Source organism: Colobus angolensis, unplaced genomic scaffold, assembly GCF_000951035.1.
Source record: "Colobus angolensis palliatus isolate OR3802 unplaced genomic scaffold, Cang.pa_1.0 Scaffold159, whole genome shotgun sequence".
NCBI lineage: Eukaryota > Metazoa > Chordata > Mammalia > Primates > Cercopithecidae > Colobus > Colobus angolensis.
The window spans coordinates 6,028,799-6,050,327 of NW_012114699.1; the positions used below are offsets into that span (position 1 = coordinate 6,028,799).

General features: G+C 39.8%; 1 protein-coding gene across 2 annotated transcripts in view; it reads left to right on the forward strand.

Moving 5' to 3' along the window:
• Window positions 1–21,529, forward strand: part of OCRL (oculocerebrorenal syndrome of Lowe) — a 52,289-nt gene that overhangs the window by 404 nt on the left and 30,356 nt on the right. For both annotated transcript variants that reach the window (XM_011936970.1, XM_011936969.1), the window contains exons 2-10: window positions 87–175; window positions 4,262–4,341; window positions 7,978–8,016; window positions 17,048–17,158; window positions 17,584–17,673; window positions 18,353–18,473; window positions 18,560–18,721; window positions 20,467–20,568; window positions 21,098–21,212. In XM_011936970.1, coding sequence (XP_011792360.1) covers window positions 87–175; window positions 4,262–4,341; window positions 7,978–8,016; window positions 17,048–17,158; window positions 17,584–17,673; window positions 18,353–18,473; window positions 18,560–18,721; window positions 20,467–20,568; window positions 21,098–21,212 — 909 coding nt within the window. The remainder of the gene's footprint in view (window positions 1–86; window positions 176–4,261; window positions 4,342–7,977; window positions 8,017–17,047; window positions 17,159–17,583; window positions 17,674–18,352; window positions 18,474–18,559; window positions 18,722–20,466; window positions 20,569–21,097; window positions 21,213–21,529) is intronic.

The following is a 21,529-nucleotide window of genomic DNA, read 5'->3' on the forward strand; positions in this document are numbered from 1 at the left end:
CGGCCGGCGGGGCCGGGTGGAAGACCCCCTTCGCCCGCAGTGCACCACTCCTCCCCACCGCGCTTCCAAAGGAGACCCTTGACTAGCGCCCGCATACTGTCGAGGGTATGGAGATGAAGGGTCCTCTCCGGGAGCCCTGCGCCCTGACCCTAGCCCAGAGGAACGGGCAATATGAGTAAGTAACCACCTGATTCCCACAGAGGAGGTGAGCCTGCCATTACCTCCCAACCCCAAACCGCGACGGGTCACCCACTGTCCTCCTACTAAGGCCACGCGGGCAACAGGTTCAGGTCCAGGTGTGAAGTGCCAGTGCTCTCTAACCTCGGGGCTTTGTCCCCAACTTCCAAGCCTCTGGATCTTGCTTGGCAGTGTGGCTCAGTGGAAGGACTGAATGGGCGGGGAAGCAGGAAGCCTGGGTTCTTAGTTCCTGCCCCTGCAACTGACATGTGTTGTGTAACGTTGGGCAAGTCAATAAAGCTTTCTGGGCCAAAGTTAACTCTTCAGTTTAATAAAACCATTAACTGCCTTACCTTATAGCCTTTGGAGTTATAAGTGGGGGAAAAAATAAATGCGAGAGTGGTTTACAAAACATAAAAATGCTATGGAAATGCCTCATTGTTCACGTTACAGACGTGTCTTATCCCTATTCAGCTGGTTTCTCCAGTCTCCCCACCCCCTTATCCCACTTGTTTGAAGGCATATTCATTAATTCAGTAATGGTTTAGTGTAGGCCAGAAACTGCCTCACTTACTGATTTGACTGTTAGAAAGAAAATGTAATGAAATGTGTAGAGATAGAAATAACAGTATTTTATCAGTGTGCCACCTTCCTCTCTGCCTTAGACATAGGAACTCAGTAAATACTGTTGAATGATTGATCAAAAGATTATTTTGATGAGCTATCACCATAGCTGCTAACCTCTGTTGTCACTAATGCCTCATCTCAAAAGTATCCATGGTGACCTTTACGTATCATAGGTCCCTATCCCTGTGTGCCCAAGACACCTCCCTTGGATATTCACTGGCTTCTTGACATAATATTCCTTCCCAGTTTAAAAATTGTTCACTTAAATCTTGCCATCTCCCAACGTTGGGTTCTGCCTAAAACCAATTTCCTCAGTCCCCACTTTTAGATCCTCTGTGTCTATGCTGTCTGATTTACATGGAAAAAATCCCCACTGGCCCAGCCTGCTCTTTTCTGAGACTATTGGTGCCACAGGATGTCAGCTAGTTCTATGAAGTAGCTCCTTCCGAGGTCCTGCTTAGTCAGCTCTATTGGGAAGTTCATCAAACCCAGATTTCATCCAACCCTGGAAGACTAGTTTAATGAAACTAAATTCAGAATTTAATAAAACTAAATTCAGCAGAAAAGTGGAACACCATTAACATTTCCAAAGGCTAGAGTGGGTTACAGAGAGGTGACCCTTGAGCAAACCAGTAAAGCTTCTGTGCCTTGGTTTCCTCTAATGTAAAAACAAAAATCTGAAGATTGAATAGAATAGCTACATTACTGAGATGACCACAGCCCAGAATGTGGTCCCTCGGATTAGTAGATTTGGAACTCTGTTGAGCTAATAAGGAAGTCTTGTGTTCCAATTCTGTGTAAGTTATGGGGGTATAGTTGGGGGTATATGTCGGGGTATGGGGTTGCTATATAACTAACACTAATATATAAGTAACATTATAAAACTAACAACTATATAACTAACAACTAATATAGTTGTTACTATATTAGCAGTTTATTTATAAACTATATAGTTTTAAATATATATAGACTATAGTTTATATATAACAACTGATACAGTTGTTGCTATATAACTAACACTCAATGACTGCTTATGTGCCAGGTACTGTTCTAAGCACTTTTCATTAATTAGTTCATTTAATCCACGTGTGAGGGTTACGATAAAATAGTAGTATCATCATCTGCCTTTTATAGATACAGAAATTGAAGCACAGACAGGTTAAGTCACTTGTTTGCAATTAGGAAGTAGAATACCTGAGATCTGATCCTATGTAACATGTCTCAGAATTACACTGAGAAGTTTCTCTTGAAAGCATTTACTGGAGACACCTAATACCATAATACCATCTGTAATCCTCATGTTCTTGTCTCTGGTGCCTTCTCTGACTCGAACGTCCAGAACTTTTTACTTTTGGCCTTTTTGTCCTAGAACTTGAAGCCTGTCTTAAATCTTTAGTCTGTGGTTCCTACTGTCAACCATAGGAAATTTACTTGACCAAAATTGCAATTAAAAATCAGGTTTTTTTGGAAACAGGGACTCAAACACTAAGATTCATCTTTTTCAAGGATAATAGATTATGAAAAAAACTGTTTGACCTTTAACCTTCCTTGAACAAATCAAAGTGTTTCCTAGGGATAAGGCAGAGTTGGCATTCAGGATTTGTCACTCTTTTCTGTTTGACAACTACCAAATTCTGAATTCCATTGTTTTGCTGTATACTAATTATTTCTAATCTTTATATTCTGAAATGAATAATTACACTCAGGTAGAATTTTTATGCTTATTCTTAGCCCTACTCTTTCGTCGTAATTTAGTGGGTAACACGTAGTAAATACTCAATAAATGTTTGTGGAATTCACTTGAATTCTCAGTTTATTTCTGTTTTGTAGTAGTTTTTAACAGTACTGTTCACATGAAGCTTTACTGCTAGATGTTCAACACCGTTTCTTGTTTATGTATTTTGAGATTTTAGTGGTTTGTGTTTATCTTCCTCAAAGTAAGCTCTTCCTCCTTAACCTTTGATTTCTCAGCCTTTTATCTGGTTTCTGGTTTCCATCTGGGTTTATAGGACTCTCCACTCAACTCATGAACTTTCCAGATTGAAAGGGGCCTGCCCCATATTCCTGTAGTCACCTTAGAATACAAACCCCTGCAAATTAGGCAAGAAGGATCAGAGCAGAAAAGAAGCATTAATACTTTTATTTCCGTTAGTTCTATCTAAGTAATTACTTATCCTATCCCAGGTTATCCTCTTCAAAGTTAACACATTTGAAAATGCAAAAAGCAAAAGCAACAAGCACCCCAAAAGACAACAAAATAGAAATCAAACCCTTCAAAACGATGACATTTTAATGTCAGAAGTTAAACAGTTTCATTTTAAAATTCACCTCTGCTTATAGCTTAATTAAGCTAGTTGATTTATTCAACCAGTATTTGTTGAGCATCTGTTAGGCTGCAAACAAAACTGATTATGATCTAGTCTTTGCTTTCAAGGGGCTCAAATCAGTGAGGGGAAATAAATATAACCATAATGGAGTGTATAAGTGTTCTATTAGAGGGGCAAACAAAGGCAATAAGGCTGCTGGTTCTGCTTGGGGGTATTCAGGAAAGCTTCACAGAGGAGGTGATATTTGAGATGAAACTCAGGAAGAAACAGAGTGTTCCTGACAAAAACAAAACTAAAAACAATACTTGGAAGAGTGCTTGACTTTGGGAATGCTAGTTGACGTTCAGAATGGCTGTTTACCAGTAGGTTGTACCTTGATTCTGGGCCATTAAGGATAAATAATAAATGAAAAATTAATATTTCAGGAGTACATATGGATTTAGAAGTATGGATTTCATACTGGGGAGCCAGGTTTACTCATGTTCATAGAAATACCAGCGTAAACTTAGAAACCAGAGAAAAAACACAAGGGATTTGAAGGCAATCCGGTTGTGGTATCTGCCACCTTCTTGGTCACTGATATTTTGACCGATCCAGCTGGCTCGGCACTCCCTCTTACTCCTCCATGAACCTGAATGCTTGTTTGAAGAAACAGATCCATTCTTTGGTAAAAAGCCATGGTAATATAATTGGAAACTTAATTTATGAATTTTCTAATTCATTGATTCCACACACACGAGCAACTGCTGTGTGCCAGGCTCTGTGCTAGGTACTAGAAATTCCATGGTGTAAAGATAGCTGTGGTCCCTGGACTTCACATCTAGCTGTCAGTTCTTCACTCTGGTATGCATACTCTGAAGCTGTATACTCTGTAATTCATACTCTTAAGCTTGTATGCTGCCTTTAGGATATATGGCCTAGAGAACAGTGTGGGTAATCAGATGTTCATCACCACTAGCATCCTTTTAGGCCTAGAGCAATATCTAGCTGTCATGATGCTCAGATCCAGGGAACTGGATGCAGCAAGTCTAATAAATACAGACTAGATTTGTATAACAGGACAGCAAAGTATTTTGTTGCTAAATGGGTTTTTCAGTGGCTATTCTTTGATGCGTTCTTCTGTTTCCTAGGTTAATAATCCAGTTGCATGAGAAGGAACAGCATGTTCAAGATATCATTCCTATAAATAGCCACTTCAGATGTGTTCAAGGTACTAGCTTTAATTGCTTAGCTAGTTTTATAGTGTTTTTTCTTGGTCATTACTGCATTATGTAATACCATGCATATTTAAATTTGTCACTGCATGTAAAATGAAATGTATTACTCTTTGCATAAAAAGATAACATTGAGGAGATGATACTTTAAGAATGCTGAAGGGTTATATTGCAATATATTTGTATATGTGCGTGTGTCTGTTGGCTCACCTGTTTCCTTGGCTTGGGTTAGAGATGTACGTAGATTGTTACCTGTGTAGGTAGTTTTTTATGCTGACTGACCTATATGTGGATTTAAATAGCATTCTTGGGCTTAACGGACACAGTGCTCATTATAAGGTACCAAGGTCACTTGGATTCACACACATTCAGCACTTTCTCCACATGCTATGTGCTGATTCTCAATTGTGCTGATTCTCAAACCTTGACATTGGTGAATCATAAGAAAATTGACTCTGGGGAGGAAATATTTGGCCTCCTGCCCTCAGATTTGGGGATGGAGCACAGAAAATCTGTTGTTTCATCTGCTACGATGAAACTTAAAAATTGGGAGGTTTGTGTAGGAGGTGTTGCTTCTGTCATCTCACATTGCTCTAGAAAGGAAATTGATACTAGAGAACAAATGCATTCTGTTTGCACTAGGACCAGTGGCTTTATCAGTCAGAAGCATTCTGTATCAATTGTAGCTTCTTGGAAAACTTGTTTTTTCAAGACAAGGTCATTTCCCAGGCTCAAGCGATCCTCCCACTTCAGCCTCCCAAGTAGCTGGGACTGCAGGTGCACCACCCCCCAGCTAATTTTTATTTTTTTGTAATTTTTGTAGAGACAGGGTTTCGCCATGTTGCCCAGGCTGGTCTCAAACTCCTGAGTTCGAGCAATCTGCCCGTCTCAGCCTCCAAAAGTGCTGGGCAACTTACAGGTGTGAGCCAGCATGCCTGGCCTTTCTTGGAAAACTTAACTCTTAGCTTGCATGGATTATTTCTTAAACTACATTGAACTTTTTTTTAATCACTAAGTGACATGTACATAATGTAATACCTTTGGAAAGAACAGAAAAGTGTAAAGAAAATAGGTCACTTAAATTCCCATCCTTCAGAGATAAACACCTAGCATTTTCCTTTTTTCTATACATACATTGCAGCATGAGTGATACTCATCTCATACAATTTTTTATCTGTTCTACATGCTATCATATTATGAGCACTTTTTCATATCATTAATGGCTATGTACCATTCCAGTTTATGAATGGTCCATAATGTAATAATTCCGCTATGTTGACATTTCGGTTATTTTTTCACTAGTATAAATAGTAATATGATGAACATCTCTGCACCTAAATATACCTGCACATCTCTTATTTCCTAAGGATTTATTCCTGTAAGTGAAAACACTAAGCTAGTGGATATGACTTTTTAAGAATGCTTGTGTTAAGAATTAAAAATAGCTTCAATGAATAGTGTCCATATTGTACAGAAGAATGGAGTGATAGCTATTTAGCCTGCCCTATGTGAGAGAGACATTCTAAACAAGGTAGCTGTGTGCCATAGTAAGTGGCTGTGGTCACCTCACTTTTCAAGATGTAGCCCTTCACAGAGGGGAAGAGCCAAAGAACATGACTTTAAATTAATATCCTATTAGCTTTGTACCTTTTTACTCTACCTCTAGGATCTCTTTTACCCTGTTTCTCTTAGTATTTTTAATAAGAAATCAATTTCTGATTGTTAGATCGTAGTGCTGCTTCTTAGAATCTGGGAAAATATGTGCACACATGTAATGTAGTTCCCCATGACTGAAGGAAGATTTATGTATGATTTTCATCTCCTTTCTATTTCCTGACCTGTGCATCTATTTTATAAACTGTGCCTGTAATTCCAACGTTTTGGGAAGCTGAGGCAGGAGGATTGCTTGAGCCCAGGAGTTCAAGACCAACCTGGGCAACATTGCGAGACCCCATCTCTACAAAAATAAAATTAAAAAAACAACATTTGCCAAACGTGGTGGCAGATACCTGTAGTCCCAGCTACTTAGGAGGCTGAAGCAGGAGGATCACTTGAGCCCAGCAGTTCGAGGCTGCAGTGAGCTGTGATTGTGCCACTGCATGCTAACCTGAGTGAGAGAGTGAGGCCGTCTCTAAAGAAAAAGAGAACCATCTGTAAACACTCAGGTTTTACATAACTAAAAGTTAATGAAGAACAGTAGTAAACTTACAATAGCTATGTTTTGATGCTCTAATTCCCCTTGTTTAATCATCCTAATAATATCGAGACTACTTTCTTTTTTTTTTTTTTTGAGACGGAGTCTCGCTCTGTCGCCTGGGCTGTAGTGCAGTGGCCGGATCTCAGCTCACTGCAAGCTCCGCCTCCCAGGTTTACGCCATTCTCCTGCCTCAGCCTCCCGAGTAGCTGGGACTATAGGCGCCCACCACCTCGCCCGGCTAGTTTTTTGTATTTTTTAGTAGAGACGGGGTTTCACCGTGTTAGCCAGGATGGTCTCAATCTCCTGACCTCGTGATCCGCCCGTCTCGGCCTCCCAAAGTGCTGGCATTACAGGCTTGAGCCACCGCGCCCGGCCGAGACTACTTTCTGGTATTAAGTGAGTGAGTTTCTTGCCAGTTGCTTCTGTTGTACCTGAGTAATGGAGCCAAATAAATAATTCAGGATGGTCTCAATCTCCTGACCTCGTGATCCGCCCGTCTCGGCCTCCCAAAGTGCTGGGATTACAGGCTTGAGCCACCGCGCCCGGCCGAGACTACTTTCTGGTATTGAGTGAGTGAGTTTCTTGCCAGTTGCTTCTGTTGTACCTGAGTAATGGAGCCAAATAAATAATTCAGTCTTGGGAGAGAGGTGAAAAAGGTGAGACTACTCCATTTGACCAAGGTAGATCCAAGCTAATCCCACAGAGTCAGTACCCGGAATTCAGTTAGCCTGGAGGATCTGGCAGGTGCAGTTGGTCAAATCCAGAGAAATCAGAGGGGAAGAGATAGGTTGGGTCTAGACACTTGTTGTAAAGGAAGAAGTCCAGGAGAACCATTGAGAGATAAGAGAACTCTAAACTTGCAGACTGCTTTGCACCCTGTTGGGTATGGAGGGCCTTTGACCCACAGGTAGTAATTGTAACCTGAAGGTATACTCTGCCCCCCTGTGTGGGGCAGGGGCAGACATGATGAGATCACTGGGAAATTTTCATAGAATAGATCTGAGTTAAGAAAGTAATTCACCTGTGGGCTTTCAGAGTAACTTCCTTTGCCTTCTGGTATCTAAAGAAGTATCTAAAGGACCCGGAGTTAAATCAGTATATTACAGTTAAGGGGAATTAAACTTGCTTTTGCTTGAATTAACATGTTGTTATATTCTGTACTATTAATTTCTCGTTCCTTGATTTGCTTTGAGGAGTTCCATTTGGTTACTTCTTCAGTTCATTTTTATTTTAGTTGATTTGCTCATAGTCTTTAGAACCTAGTGCTATTAAAAATCCCTTTAAAAAATATTAAATGAAAAAGGATTTAAAAAAATAGGTTGTAAGACCTAGGAGTAGTGACTGAGAGAAGCAGTTATTTAGTTAGGCATGTATTCTTTTGGTTGTAATGAGTGGTTTTTTCTTCCCTGATCTACTCTTTTTTTTCCCATCTCAGAAGCAGAAGAAACTCTTTTGATTGACATAGCTTCTAACAGTGAGTATCTTTCTGAATGTGCTTGATTTTTATTCGACAAATATTTACTTGAACACTCACTACATTTAAGACACCTTTTGGGGCACATTTTTTATTTTACCATCTTTTCCTGTAGTCTCCTGTAGCAGCCATACAAATTAGCATTGTTTCCCAAAAACATGTAGGCTAAGCCTAAGAAAAAACAGGTGGCTGGTAAGAATCTTTATAAAAATTAAAAATAATGATCTACCTTTCTAATGCTGTACTTCATTGAGCTACCGGTATTGTTGCTGTCAGTTAAATCATTGCTGTAGAATTGTTAATTGTAGGAAGGGCTAATGTTTAAAGCACATAAGGTTTATTGGTGGGTTTTTTTGATCACTTTTAACTGCTATTACATTTTAAGTTTTTTCCCTACCCTCTTTTTAAATTAAGTCATAATATTTTCCTTTATTTGTTGTATTTTTTGGAAGGCTGAAGAGTCCCTTAAATTGCTTGTCCAGGCATTCCTTTAAAAAAAAAAGTTTAGTCTTTTATTTAAGCCCCATCCCCTCAAGGCATCTCTTTATTAGAGGGAACATGATCTTCTTTTCAGTGTTTCCATTCTCTCATTTTTATCTGTTTGAAGCAAATCATCTTTGACTTTCTGTGCAAGCTGTTCTTTGTTTATCATCTAATTGTCCTATTTTATGGGGTGGAGAAAATGGGCACTCTATTGCTACTGTGAGGTTGCTATGGAAAAGAGTATCTGACCACATGAATCAAAATCAAATGGGTTGCCTTATCTCTTGGTTGAGTCCTTGGATGAGTGGGAACTGGCACTGAGCTTGGGACTAGGGGTTTACATAACTTTGTTTAGACAGAGTCCCAGCCCTTGGCACTATTAATTTGTATTGAACGGTTTAAGTAGGCTTTTTTCTGGCTTGAATTTTTTTTTTTTCCCTTTGGTTGTGGATTTTAGAAGTCTTAAAGGCTGTGCCTGAAAGGCCAGGTAAACCCCAGCTGCAAGTATCCAAGAGAGAAAATAACTTAATGTCTATTTCTTATTGTGCTTAGAAAGCAGAAGGCAAAAACAACACTTAAAAAAGCAAAATTAGAACAAAGGCACTTCTGTAACAACTGAAATTGCTGCTGAAATAAGAGATGGAAACGTCCTGTATTTGATATAGAGAGGTATTTGATTCAAAGCTGAAAAGTTAAACTGAGCTGTGTCTTTTCTCTTGTAAGCACTTAATTTTCGGCATTAGTTTTGTTGTAGCTGCTTCTACATTAGCCATGTGTTGCTATGTCCAGAGTTCTAGTTACTGGCTCATAGGGGGAAAATAGGTAAGTGACCACTTAAATAAAATCCTTGGTTATTTCTACCCATTTAGTAATATTTGCACTGAAACCATATTTTATCTTGATCCTTGGGCTTCATACATAAACCTTTACGGTACACAGTGTGTTGCATGAAGGAGATCTTGGGTTTGTTAGGCAGGTTTGATTTTAATGTAAATATGCATTTTCCCATTGTCTGGATATTGGTGTTAAATGCTTTGTAAATAATTTTTTTTCATTATAGAAGTAATACATCTTCATTATATACAATTTATAAATTCAGAAAAGCTTAAAGTATCAAATTAAGATTATTTTCCTGCAATCTAGAGATCACCACTGTGGTTAACATTTTTTATGTATTTCCTTCCACTCTTTATATTTTTACATAATGGAATCCTCATATATAGTTTTTTATCCTGCATCTTCATTTAACATTATATTGTCACATTTTCCTATGTCATTTACAATTATTTTATAATATGCTTTTTAAAGACCAACATTTCACCATAGGTCTGTGCCAAATTTTATTAAATTAACTTCTTCATAAAATTAAGTCATTGTCAAGGAACATGATGTATCTATTTTTTTCAGGTCCTCCTTTATATCTTTCAGTAAAATTTTATAGTTTCTTCATATATATAGTTTTTAGGTTAAGTATTTTGTGGTGGATTTTATTTGCTGCTATTGCAAGTGGAGTTTTTTTCTATGCCCTTCTAATTGTTTATTACTAGTATGCAGAATAGCTGTTGAGTTATGGATATTTATCTTTTATCCAGTTGCTTCATTGAAATTTATTTTTAATCTTTTTTGCTTTTCATTTTGTTTTTTCATTTTGGTAGCTAACCTTAATCATCTATAAATAATAATTTTGTCTCTTTTCTAGTAGCTACTATTGTTGTACACTATACCAGTGAGAATATTGGGACCAGTGGTAAACGATGATGTTTCTTGTTTGGCTCCTGATTTCAGGGAGAATGCCTCAAGTGGTATTTCACTGTTAATGACATTATTGCTTGTTGATTTAACAGGTTTTTTTTTTTAATTAAGAAACTGCATTTATTTCAAGTTTGTGTTTTTTAAAATTATGAATGTATACTGAATTTTAGCAAACGTCTTTTCAGTATTTATGGAGATGATTTTATTCTTTCTTATTTGACCAATTGATACACTGTATTGTACTAATTTCCTAATATTAAACTGTCCCTTGTTTATTTATTATTCAACAAATATTTGTTGAGTGCCTTCTCTTTGTCAGGCACTTTTGTAAGTGCAGAATCAGTACAGAACGACAAAGATAAAGTTGCTGCTCCTACTTTGGTTCTTGTTTCTGTGCAATTTGGTAGTAGTGTCACACAGATACCTATAATTCAATCATTCATTCTATAAAAATATGACTATCTTTTATGTGCCAGGAACTACGCTAGGCTCTAGGGATATAGCAGAAAGCTGTACAGTCATGATACTTTAAGGATTTTAATATAGGAAACAGACTTTAAACTGATAAGATACAGATAATTGTTGTTTGGGTTTTTTTTTGTTTTGTTTTGTTTTTGTTTTTGTTTTTTTTGAGACGGAGTCTTACTCTGTCATCTAGGCTGGAGCGCAGTGGTGCCATCTCGGCTCACTGCAAGCTCCGCCTCCCAGGTTCACGCCATTCTCCTGCCTCAGCCTCCCAAGTAGCTGGGACTACAGACGCCCGCCACCAGGCCTGGCTAATTTTTTGTGTTTTTAGTGGAGACGGGGTTTCACCATGTTAGCCAGGATGGTCTCGATCTCCTGACCTTGTGATCTGCCCGTGTCAGCCTCCTAAAGTGCTGGGATTACAGGTGTAAGCTACCGCGTCCGACCCAGATACTTGTAGTTTTAATAAATGCTCTTGAGGGAAGGTACTAAGAGTTTATGCGAGGAGTAAGTATATTAGGAGGGTGGTCAAGGAAGACCACTTTGAAGAAGTGACAATTAAATTGAGACCAGAGGGGCTAAGTAAGAGACCGGTTAAGATGGGAGAGAGAAGAATTTACCAGGTAAAGGGAATCACAAGGCTCCAGGCTGGGAAGTAGCTTGACACTTTCTTTGAAGTGAAAGAAGACCAGGGTGCCTAAAACAGGTCTTGGGCACCAAGGTAAGAAAAACGGGCTAGGGGATGGATCTGGCAGGATCTTGTAAGCCTTGTATTAAATCTGAATTTTGAGATTTCAAAAATGAGAAGAATATGAAGGATTTTATGCTGGGGTGTCATCATTTGCATGGAAGCAGAGAGACCAGTTAGGAGGCTGTTTCCATAGCATAAGCTAGAGAATGTGGTGGCAGTAGTAATGAAGATAAGCAGTCAGACTTGATAGATGTTTTTGGAGGTAAAATCCATAGGAATTGGTTTGAGTGTAGGGGGTGAGAGAAAGTGTCAAGGATGAATCTCGGGTTTCTGACATGACTGTGGATGATGGTACCATTTGCAGAAATAAGAACACTGCAGAAAGAATGAGTTTTCCTTAAGGGAAAAGGGTGATGAATTCAGTTTCAGTCATGTTTAGTTTGAGATTTTTTTTTTTTTTTTTTTTGAGATGGAGCCTCGCTCTTGTCACCCAGGCTGGAGGGCAGTGGCGCGATCTCAGCTCACTGCAACCTCCACCTCCCGGGTTCAAGCTATTCCCCTGCCTCAGCCTCCTGAGTAGCTGGGATTACAGGTGCCCGCCACCATGCCCAGCTAATTTTTGTACTTTCAACAGAGATGGGGGTTTCGCCTTATTGGCCAGGCTGGTCTGGAACTCCTGACCTCAGGTGATCTGCCCACCTCGGCCTCCCAAAGTTCTGGGATTAGCAGGCGTGAGCCACCTTACCTGGCTGAGATTTTTTTTTGAGACACTTGAGTGTAGATGAAAAATTGGCAAGTGAATGTATGCATCTGAATCTCAGAAGAAAAGTCTGGGTCACTAGCACGTAGATGATACTCAAAATCGTAAGAGATGATGTGATTGTGTGTGGACTGTGCTATCGAATACAGTAGCCACTAGCTACATGTGCCTATTTAAAATAATTAGAAATAAAATGAGAAATTCAGTCCCTCAGTTGCAGTAGTCGCATATCAAGTTGTTAGCTACCAAATCGGACAGCACAGTTTAGAGCATGCCCATAGTCACAGAAAGTCCCATTGGACAATACTGGTATAGAATGAGAAAAAAGATTTATGTTTGAACTTGAGGAGCTCCACTTTTTAAATGTTAGATAGAGGAAGAGATACTTCAAAGAGCACTCAAAATTAGTGACGAGAGAGAGAGAAACTAGATGAGTATGGTATCATAGAAGCCTTTGGAAGAGATTTGTCAAGCCCTGATTAACTGTTGATTTCTGCTAATAGGTCTAATAAGATGACTGAAGAATATCCATGGGATGGAGGTTATTGGTGAACTTAAAGCAATTTCAGATAAGTAGTGGGTTTGAAAGTCATATTGGAATGGATTCAAGTAAGAAATGGGAGGTCTGTGACTGTGTGTCTTTTAAAGAAACATGACTACAGGGGAATATAGAGATGGACTGGAGTTGGAGGGAAATCAGAGCTCCAGGAATATTTTTGTTTTTCAGATGAGAAGGACTTAGAACATGATGATATGCTAATGTGGAGGAGCTAGAGAAAGGGAAAGCGTTAAGGATATGGGGATGTGTCTAGGGAATAGTTGTGAGTGTAAGATTACTGAGAGAATCAGAGGGGTTGTAATTCAAAGTGAAGGAGGCTTGATAGGAGGAATCTTCTTCCTTGTATCAATAGGGAAAGGATGAGATGAGTACAAATACAGATAAGGTTCCATGTGATAGCTTTATTTTTTCTCTGAAGTATGAGCTGAAGCATTCTGCTTAGAATAAGAGGGCTCAAGAAGATGGGGGATCCAAATTTTGAGGATAAGTGAGTAGGTGTGAAGCAGTTGTTTCAGGTGGTAGTAGGAGACTGATTGACTGTGGGAACTTAGGTTGCTTCCTATGATAGAGGACCCAGTTGAGATTGGCAATCAGGAATTTATAATGATAGCCATCTGGTTGTGGATGTGCATATTGGCCCCCTCTGGTTGTTCAGGTATAAGTTCAGAAAAGCAATTAGTTCGATTTATGAGGGTTGGTATTTAGCCAAGTAGGTACCATGGAAGAACAGAGAGGTAAGGCAGTTCTGGGTTTTTGCAAGAGTGTAATGATGGCATCTGTTTGGTAAAAGGGGAAGTGAGAACAGGAAGGGGCTGACGGATAGTAAGAAAATGGAGAAATTAATGGGCTGGAGGTTCCCATGAGGTTAGAAAAAAAAAAGGTTACAGTGGGGATAATGAGCAAGTAAGTTGGAAGGAATAACATATCAGGTAGGGATATTTGAATTAGAGGTTTATGAAGTGGTGGTGGTTCTATGATCACAAAATCCAGGGTATAACTGAGAGGATTCCAATAGCAACTGAGGAAGTGGTGGCTGAGGTGGAGGGGGAATCTCATTGGATGAGGAAGTTGAAGGTGTTGACTGGGTTTTCTGTGCTGATTTTAAAGGAACCCAAAGTTAATGGCGGGAGATTGAGTGTAGAGAAAGTCTTATGAGTCTTATCTTGGATTCTGAAGTTTCTGGGAGGATGGTGCATGATCTTGTAGAGGAAAGGGAGGAAATGGTAGATTCCAGTGGATGAGCCTCAAAGGAGAAAGAATTTTGCCTGAGGGAGAAGGAGAAAGAATGGTCTGGTGGTGTTATTAGGACAAATAAAGACACCAACTAAAAATTACTTCAGGTCTGAGAGAATATAAACAGACTCCATTAAGAGGGTTAGGCCAGGCACGGTGGCTCAGGCCTGTAATCCCAGCACTTTGGGAGGCCGAGGAGGGCAGATCACGAGGTCAGGAGTTTGAGACTAGCCTGGCCAACATGGTGAAACCCCGTCTCTACTAAAAATACAAAAAGTAGCTGGACGTAGTGGCGTGTGCCTGTAATCCCAGCTGCTTGGGAGGCTGAGGCAGGAGAATCGCTTAAACCCGGGTGGTGGAGGTCGCAGTGAGCCGAGATCACACCATTGCACTGCAGGCTGGGCAATAGAGACTCCATCTCAAAAAAAAAAGAATAAATAAATAAATAAATAAATAAATAAATAAATACAAGAGGGTTGTAGGAGAAGTGCTTCTCCTAGGGACCAGCCAGTTTTGTGGTAGACTCTGAATTTTAATGTGGGCATATGGTCAGATCACTGGGAAACTATGAGTGCCTGGGCTTCACCTCCAGCGATTCTGTTTTAATTGTCCTGGAGTGGGGCCTGGATTCAATATTGTTTTAAAAGTGCCTCTGGTGGCCAGGCACAGTGGCTCACGCCTAAAATCCCAGCACTTTGGGAGGCCAAGGTGAGCAGATCACGAGGTCAGGAGTTCGAGACCATCCTGACCAACATGGTGAAACCCCATCTCTACCAAAAATACAACAATTAGCCGGATGTGGTGGCAGGCACCTGTAATCCCAGCTACTCAGGAGGCTGAGGCAGGAGAATTGCTTGAACCCGGGGGACAAGGTTGCAGTGAGCTGAGTTCGTGCCACTGCATTCCAGTCTGGGCAACAGAGCGAGACTCCATCTCAAAAAATAAATAAATAAAAAAAAATAAAGTGCCTCTGGTAATTTTAATGCATGCATAGTTGAGAACTACTGAGAGATGCAGAGAATATTCAGATGAAGTTGAGGATGTAGGAGTGTTTGCAGATCATAGAGGTGCAGAGGGTTTCAGGATGGACAAGAAGAGTAGAAGGTTGAGTCTTGAGGTAATTTGTTCTCTTTCTCAAGCAATATGGTGAGGGAGCATCCAGCATTATTTTGTAAGCAATTTCTGGCCCATTAAATAGGTCAGTTATGTATTTGCTAAAATATGTCTTTCAGGAATTGTGTGTTTGTGTGTGTGAGAGAGAATAAGGGTTTTTGTTCTAAATTTATGTCAGATAGAAACTACTCTTTTAAAACCACATTTAGTATAAATTATCTGAGAAAGAAAGGACTTGTTAGGCCCTGAAGGAGTTTTCCCTATATCTTCATGGCTGCTATAATTGACACTTTATTCCTTCCCTCTCTTTTTTCCTCTCTACAGTGGCACCCTCATTAATTTTCTTATCTGTAGTCTATTTGGGTGCCTTCTTTCACGTTTTTTTCTCCATTTTTATCCCTTTTCTTCTGACTGATCATTTTATTTTCCTTTTTGTAACTCACTTTACATAGATAGAAACAAGAAAAAATGCAGAGGACAAAAAGCCAAAGGTTCAGAAGTGAATTTCCACCATAAAAAATAAATTAGGGGCCGGGCGCGGTGGCTCAAGCCTATAATCCCAGCACTTTGGGAGGCCGAGACGGGCGGATCACGAGGTCAGGAGATGGAGACCATCCTGGCTAACACGGTGAAACCCCGTCTCTACTAAAAAAACAAAAAACTAGCCGGGCGTGGTGGCCGGCGCCTGTAGTCCCAGCTACTCGGGCGGCTGAGGCAGGGCAGGAGAATGGCGTGAACCCGGGAGGCGGAGCTTGCAGTGAGCTGAGATCCGGCCACTGTACTCCAGCCTGGGTGACAGCGAGACTCCGTCTCAAAGAAAAAAAAAAAAAAAAAACTAGGATTTTCGTTTCATTTTCTCATGTATTTGTTATTCACAAGTGTTAAAGAGTCCAGTTCATCAGTCATTAAATACCTTCTGTCTGTGAAGTCTAATGTTACTGTCACCAGTAGAGTGACCAGCAAGCCTTATTTGCCTGGGACTTTCCCAGTCTTAGCATTGGAAGTCCTGAGTCCTAGGAAGCCTCTGAGTCCCATACAATGCTGGGACAGTTGGTTACCCTAGACTGCTGAAAGTGCTGGGTTCCCTGTATGTGCACCCTGCATGTGTATGCTGCCTCTTGCCCTTAAGGAGCTTGTAGTTTCCAGAGGCATGAGAAAACAACGTATGTAATAAATCAGTTACAATAAGAATAGAAACAAGTACATAGGTTTCCTGGATCACCACATCCAAACAGTTGATATAGATGATAACTATAGGGCATCAGAAAAGGGGAGACAATATGTTATACACATAAGAAATTAAAGTCCTAGCTAACTTTGCTTCTAATTCTCCTAGTTTCCAATTGGGCTATACTTGAACCAAACCACTTCTGAGCATAGGTCATTATATTGTTTTTGTATGTTTATTCAAGACATACATTTTAAACTTGAGGTAATGAGTTGTAGATGCTTCTTTTCAGAATACTTCAGTATCACTATTTTTAAGTTATTTTGTAAATTTAATCTGTACTTATGGACAAACCATCCTACTTCTTTTATTCCCTTTGTGCTTCAGATACTCTGACAATATGATCTGGACTTGAAATGGTAGGAATTTCCAGCTAAGGAATGGGAGGAGGGTGATTTGAGGAATTTACCTTTTGCTGGAATTCGAAGGTCCCTGCTTTGATGTCTGACAGAGAGATCAGAACGCAGGAAAGTATGATTTTAGTGTGTGTCATATCCTTAGATTGGGCTGCTCATTGACAAGGTTCATCAGCCCTAGGAGTTCTCACTTCCCTTAGGGTTCCCTCTCTGCATCACCCCTTCCACCACCGTCGTACTGACTCTCTTGATCTTGTACATGTGCTTCCTATATTATAGATCTGGAATATTTGTGTTCTGGACCTTCTATTAACCTGATAAGTTGAGAATATGATCCCAGTAAAACATTTTATCCCATAGCAGTATATGTACGGATTTCAATTCTTTTTAGGTGGCTGCAAAATTCGGGTTCAGGGGGACTGGATCAGAGAGCGCCGCTTTGAAATCCCTGATGAGGAACACTGTTTGAAGTTCCTCTCAGCTGTCCTTGCTGCTCAGAAAGGTAACTCAAGACTCAGCAATTTTCTTTCTTCTATTTCAATGGGAGTGGAATTCTGACATGCTGATACAGAGGAAAGTGGCCATTGGCAAAATACCTCACCCTTTAAGCCCTGATAGCTGATTTTTTTTTCTTCAGGAGTGAACACAGGGATAGGTTAGGGAACAAATCTGCCCAGCTTTTAGGACACTAGGCCAGTTTTCAGAATATTCAGTGTCATGGCAAGCACAGATTACCATAGACTATAATTCTCCTTCTGCCCCCAGATGACCCCAGAGCTGCCCTCATTTCCTTAGTTTCTTCCACTGTATCCAAAGATGGTGCTGGCCCCTGCTTTTAAGGAATGTTGAAAGAATGGCTTTTGGCTATGGTAAATTCTACTCAATGAAAGACTTCCCAGTTTCTGACCATGAACCTTATCTCTCCAGCTCAGTCACAACTTCTTGTTCCAGAGCAAAAGGACTCATCTAGCTGGTACCAGAAATTAGACACTAAGGACAAACCTTCTGTTTTTTCAGGTACTAAAAAGTTCCTGGTTCCCTTGTTGCTATGGTCATTGCAGAGTCAGTGGATTTTATCAGGCCAAATATGGTGATGTAGATTAAAGCCAATGTCAGACACATTCTCCTGCAGAGTAGTTTTATCGAGTCCAGACCCACTGACCAGCATTCACTCCTTATCCTTTCTGTAGCATGGTAGCTGTTCAGGAGCCAGCTTAGCAGGATAGTAGAAAGTACAAGCTCCAGAGCCAGACAACCTGGGTTTGAATCCCAAGTCAAGGACTTACTAGTTATACGACCTTCATCGAGTTACTCAACAACTCTGAACTTCCATTTTCTTTTCTGTAATATGGGAAGATTTTTAATAGTACTAACTTTGTGGGTTTTTTGTGATGATTAAGTGAGATAATGATATATTCCCTTACTGTCAACCAGGCATTTTGCTAAGTCTTCAATAAATGTTAGCTATTACTGGTCTGTTCCAAGTTATTGTAAACTATTGTTCTAATTAGTATATCAGTGCTTCAGGAATGGGTGTGCTTCTTCGAACCCCAATCCAAGTAATTCTACCCTTATGGTAGCTTTCTGTTTAGTAATACCACTGATCAAATTGTGATCAAATCAAAGCCCTGTTACCCTGGATATGTTGGATGTTAGATTTTTTTCCCCCTTTGACTTTGGGGTCTGTGTCTTTCAGGGCTTCTCGGATTTGAAGACAATTTTTCTTCTATGAATTTGGACAAGAAAATAAATTCACAAAATCAGCCTACTGGGATTCACCGGGAACCCCCACCTCCACCCCCTTTAGTGAATAAAATGTAAGTCCCATGTGAAAACATATTTCCCCTGCAGGAGAATTATAGTTTTCACAATTTTACTTTTGAATCTCTCGTTTATTTGCTAGGCTTCCACGTGAAAAAGAAGCTTCTAACAAGGAGCAGCCCAAAGTGACCAACACCATGCGGAAGCTCTTTGTACCAAATACCCAATCTGGGCAGCGGGAGGGTCTCATCAAACATATCCTGGCAAAGCGAGAGAAAGAATATGTCAACATTCAGACTTTCAGGTTAGTGTCTCTTTTGCTTCCTGAGTCTAAAAAGTTAGTAGGTATAACAGACAGTGGCCTGTTGATATTTAAGACATTAGCCTAATTAAGAATCAAAATATGATAAAAAGGAATGGTCGCCTGTTTCAAGCTCCTGTCTCTATGCTGGCCAATAACATGCATATCAAAAATAATGCAGATGCTACAGTTTCCCTTGGATTTTCTCTTTTTTTGTGAGTCAGGGTCTCTCTGTCACCCAGGCTGGAGAACAGATCATGGCTCACTGTAGCCTCAACCTCTTAGTCCTAAGCAATCTTCCCACCCCAGCCCCGCAAGTAGGTGGGACTATAGGTACACACCACCACATCCAGCTAATTTTTTTTTTTGAGACGGAGTCTCACTCTGTCACCTAGGCTGGAGTACAGTGGCACACTCTTAGCTCACTGCAAGCTCCGCCTCCCAGGTTCACACCATTCTCCTGCCTCAGTCTCCCGAGTAGCTGGGACTGCAGGTGCCTGCCACCACTCCCGGCTATTTTTTTTTTTAATTTTTTATTTATTTATTTATTTATTTTTAGTAGAGACTGGGTTTCACCATGTTGCCCAGGCTAGTCTCAAATTCCTGAACTCAGGTAACCCACCTGCCTCGGCCTCACAAAGTGCTGGGATTACAGGCTTGAGCCACTGTGCTTGGCCTTCCCTTGGACTTTCTAACTACTAATTTATGCCATGTCTACTAATGTCTCTATCGAGTCCTAGAGAACCAAATCAAGGTCACATGTACTAGGGAATTTTCCCCTAGCACATTCCATAAGCAAGCGTGTTTATATATATATCTGGCCTGCTAAGTTTTTTTTTTCAGCCAATATTAGGAAATTAAAGTCCATCATTACCACTAGCTCTTAACTTACTTACTTTGGTAAGTAAAGAAAGTTTCACCCAGTCCTCTTGATTGGGAGGTCTATCTTGGATTCTTTCATCTGTATTATTTTTTATTTCATCTTTACTTGTCGACATCTTCTTTTCTGGACCTGTGTGTGTATGCTGCATGTGAGGTACCATGTGGCATGTATCACCAATGCATGAAGCAACACCACCTTTCTTTGTTATTCATGAGCAGAATGTACCCTTCTAGTCCAAGATTCTAGTCCCATCTGCTTTCCTGTCATGCCTCATTTATTCTAATTCAATCATAACTATATCACTGTGCTAAAACTTCCAGTTCCTCATATTGCCCACTGTGCTTATATTTGTGTGTAAACAGTTAAGACAGTCATGAGTTTTCCCTTCTGCTTTCCCCCTTAATACTATGTCTGCCTCATCAGAATTTCTTACACAGATGTCTTTGTAATCCTTCAGGAAGTGAATTTCTGGAGTCAACTACAGCCCCTTATAGAACATTTATCCATATTTGACTAGCTTACAGCATGAAGATACCTCTTTCCCATCCGTAAGCTCTCCTTTCAAGTATGAGTTTGGATGGAGCTTAATTGAAAGGAAATGTGATATAGCAATTACCTTTGCATTTTTTAAAACTAGAGACTTGGTTTCCTCTGTAGTTTTACTTAATGTAAAATTTAGAGAAAATAAGCCCACTGCCTTTGTGTTCTAGATGCAAAAGATCTTTCTTACATATGTAGCAAAACATTTTGAGGAATTATGTTAGCATATTGTGAACATACCTTGGTATAGAAGTGAAAAGAAAGACCTTCTGTTGGTTTATACTTTATCTTTGTTTTCAAATTATCTTTTCATATTATGTATTAGGTTTTTTGTTGGAACTTGGAATGTGAATGGCCAGTCTCCAGATAGCGGGTTAGAACCTTGGCTGAACTGTGATCCCAGTCCTCCTGATATCTACTGCATTGGGTAAAGAACAATTCTGGAATTTCCTTTTGGCTATATGTTTGGTGTTAGTTTACATGATGTTTTTGCCTTTTTTAAAAAAGAATTTGGTAAAACCTACTGTAGACTATACACGAGAGTTAACTTGTGGGTCAAATTTGTGAGAACAGAAAGGAACAGATACCTAAAATGGTGTAAGGAAGCATCTAACTTTCTTGAAACCCATAGGAATCTATATATTCTGCATAGAAACTTAAGACTTGAGGTCAGTTCTAACAGTGACAGTTCCTAGGATATAAGCGCAAAGCTCTACTGTTATCCTCTGTGGGAGGTATTTTGATTTAGTTTTTGCATAGCTTATGAATGTACTTGTGGGAATTGTTTAGAAAAGAAAGCTACTTGTCCTTACTTATAGCTTGGGTGAACAGAGGCAGTTCTATAAAATTTATCTCTCTCCCATCTTTTTTTCATTTGCTGTTTCAACATATGGGGCAGGAGGTAGCCAGAGATAATTATGGGATATGTATAGATCTCACATCCCTTTTTTCCTCAGATTCCAAGAACTGGACTTGAGCACAGAAGCCTTTTTTTACTTTGAATCTGTGAAGGAACAAGAATGGTCCATGGCTGTAGAGAGGGGTTTGCATTCCAAAGCCAAGTATAAAAAAGTAAGCCGCATTTAATTATGTTTTTAAGTATATGACTAAATAGGGCTCACCGGGAGTTATTCCATTATCTACAACTTGTTCGAAAAGAATAGTTTAATTGAATTCTTCTCTGTGTATAGTACTGGGATAGGGCAGACTGATCATTCATCCGTATTTCCTAGAAAAAAATTTCCCTGAGCTTTTGGATACTGTATTTTCATTGCTTAGATAGCTTTTAGGGGAAAAAAGAATTTTATTATTCATATATCAGTACTTAGTTTGAAATAATTACACGTAAGAGTTCTGATTTATGCAGTAAAACTTGAAGATTGAGATTA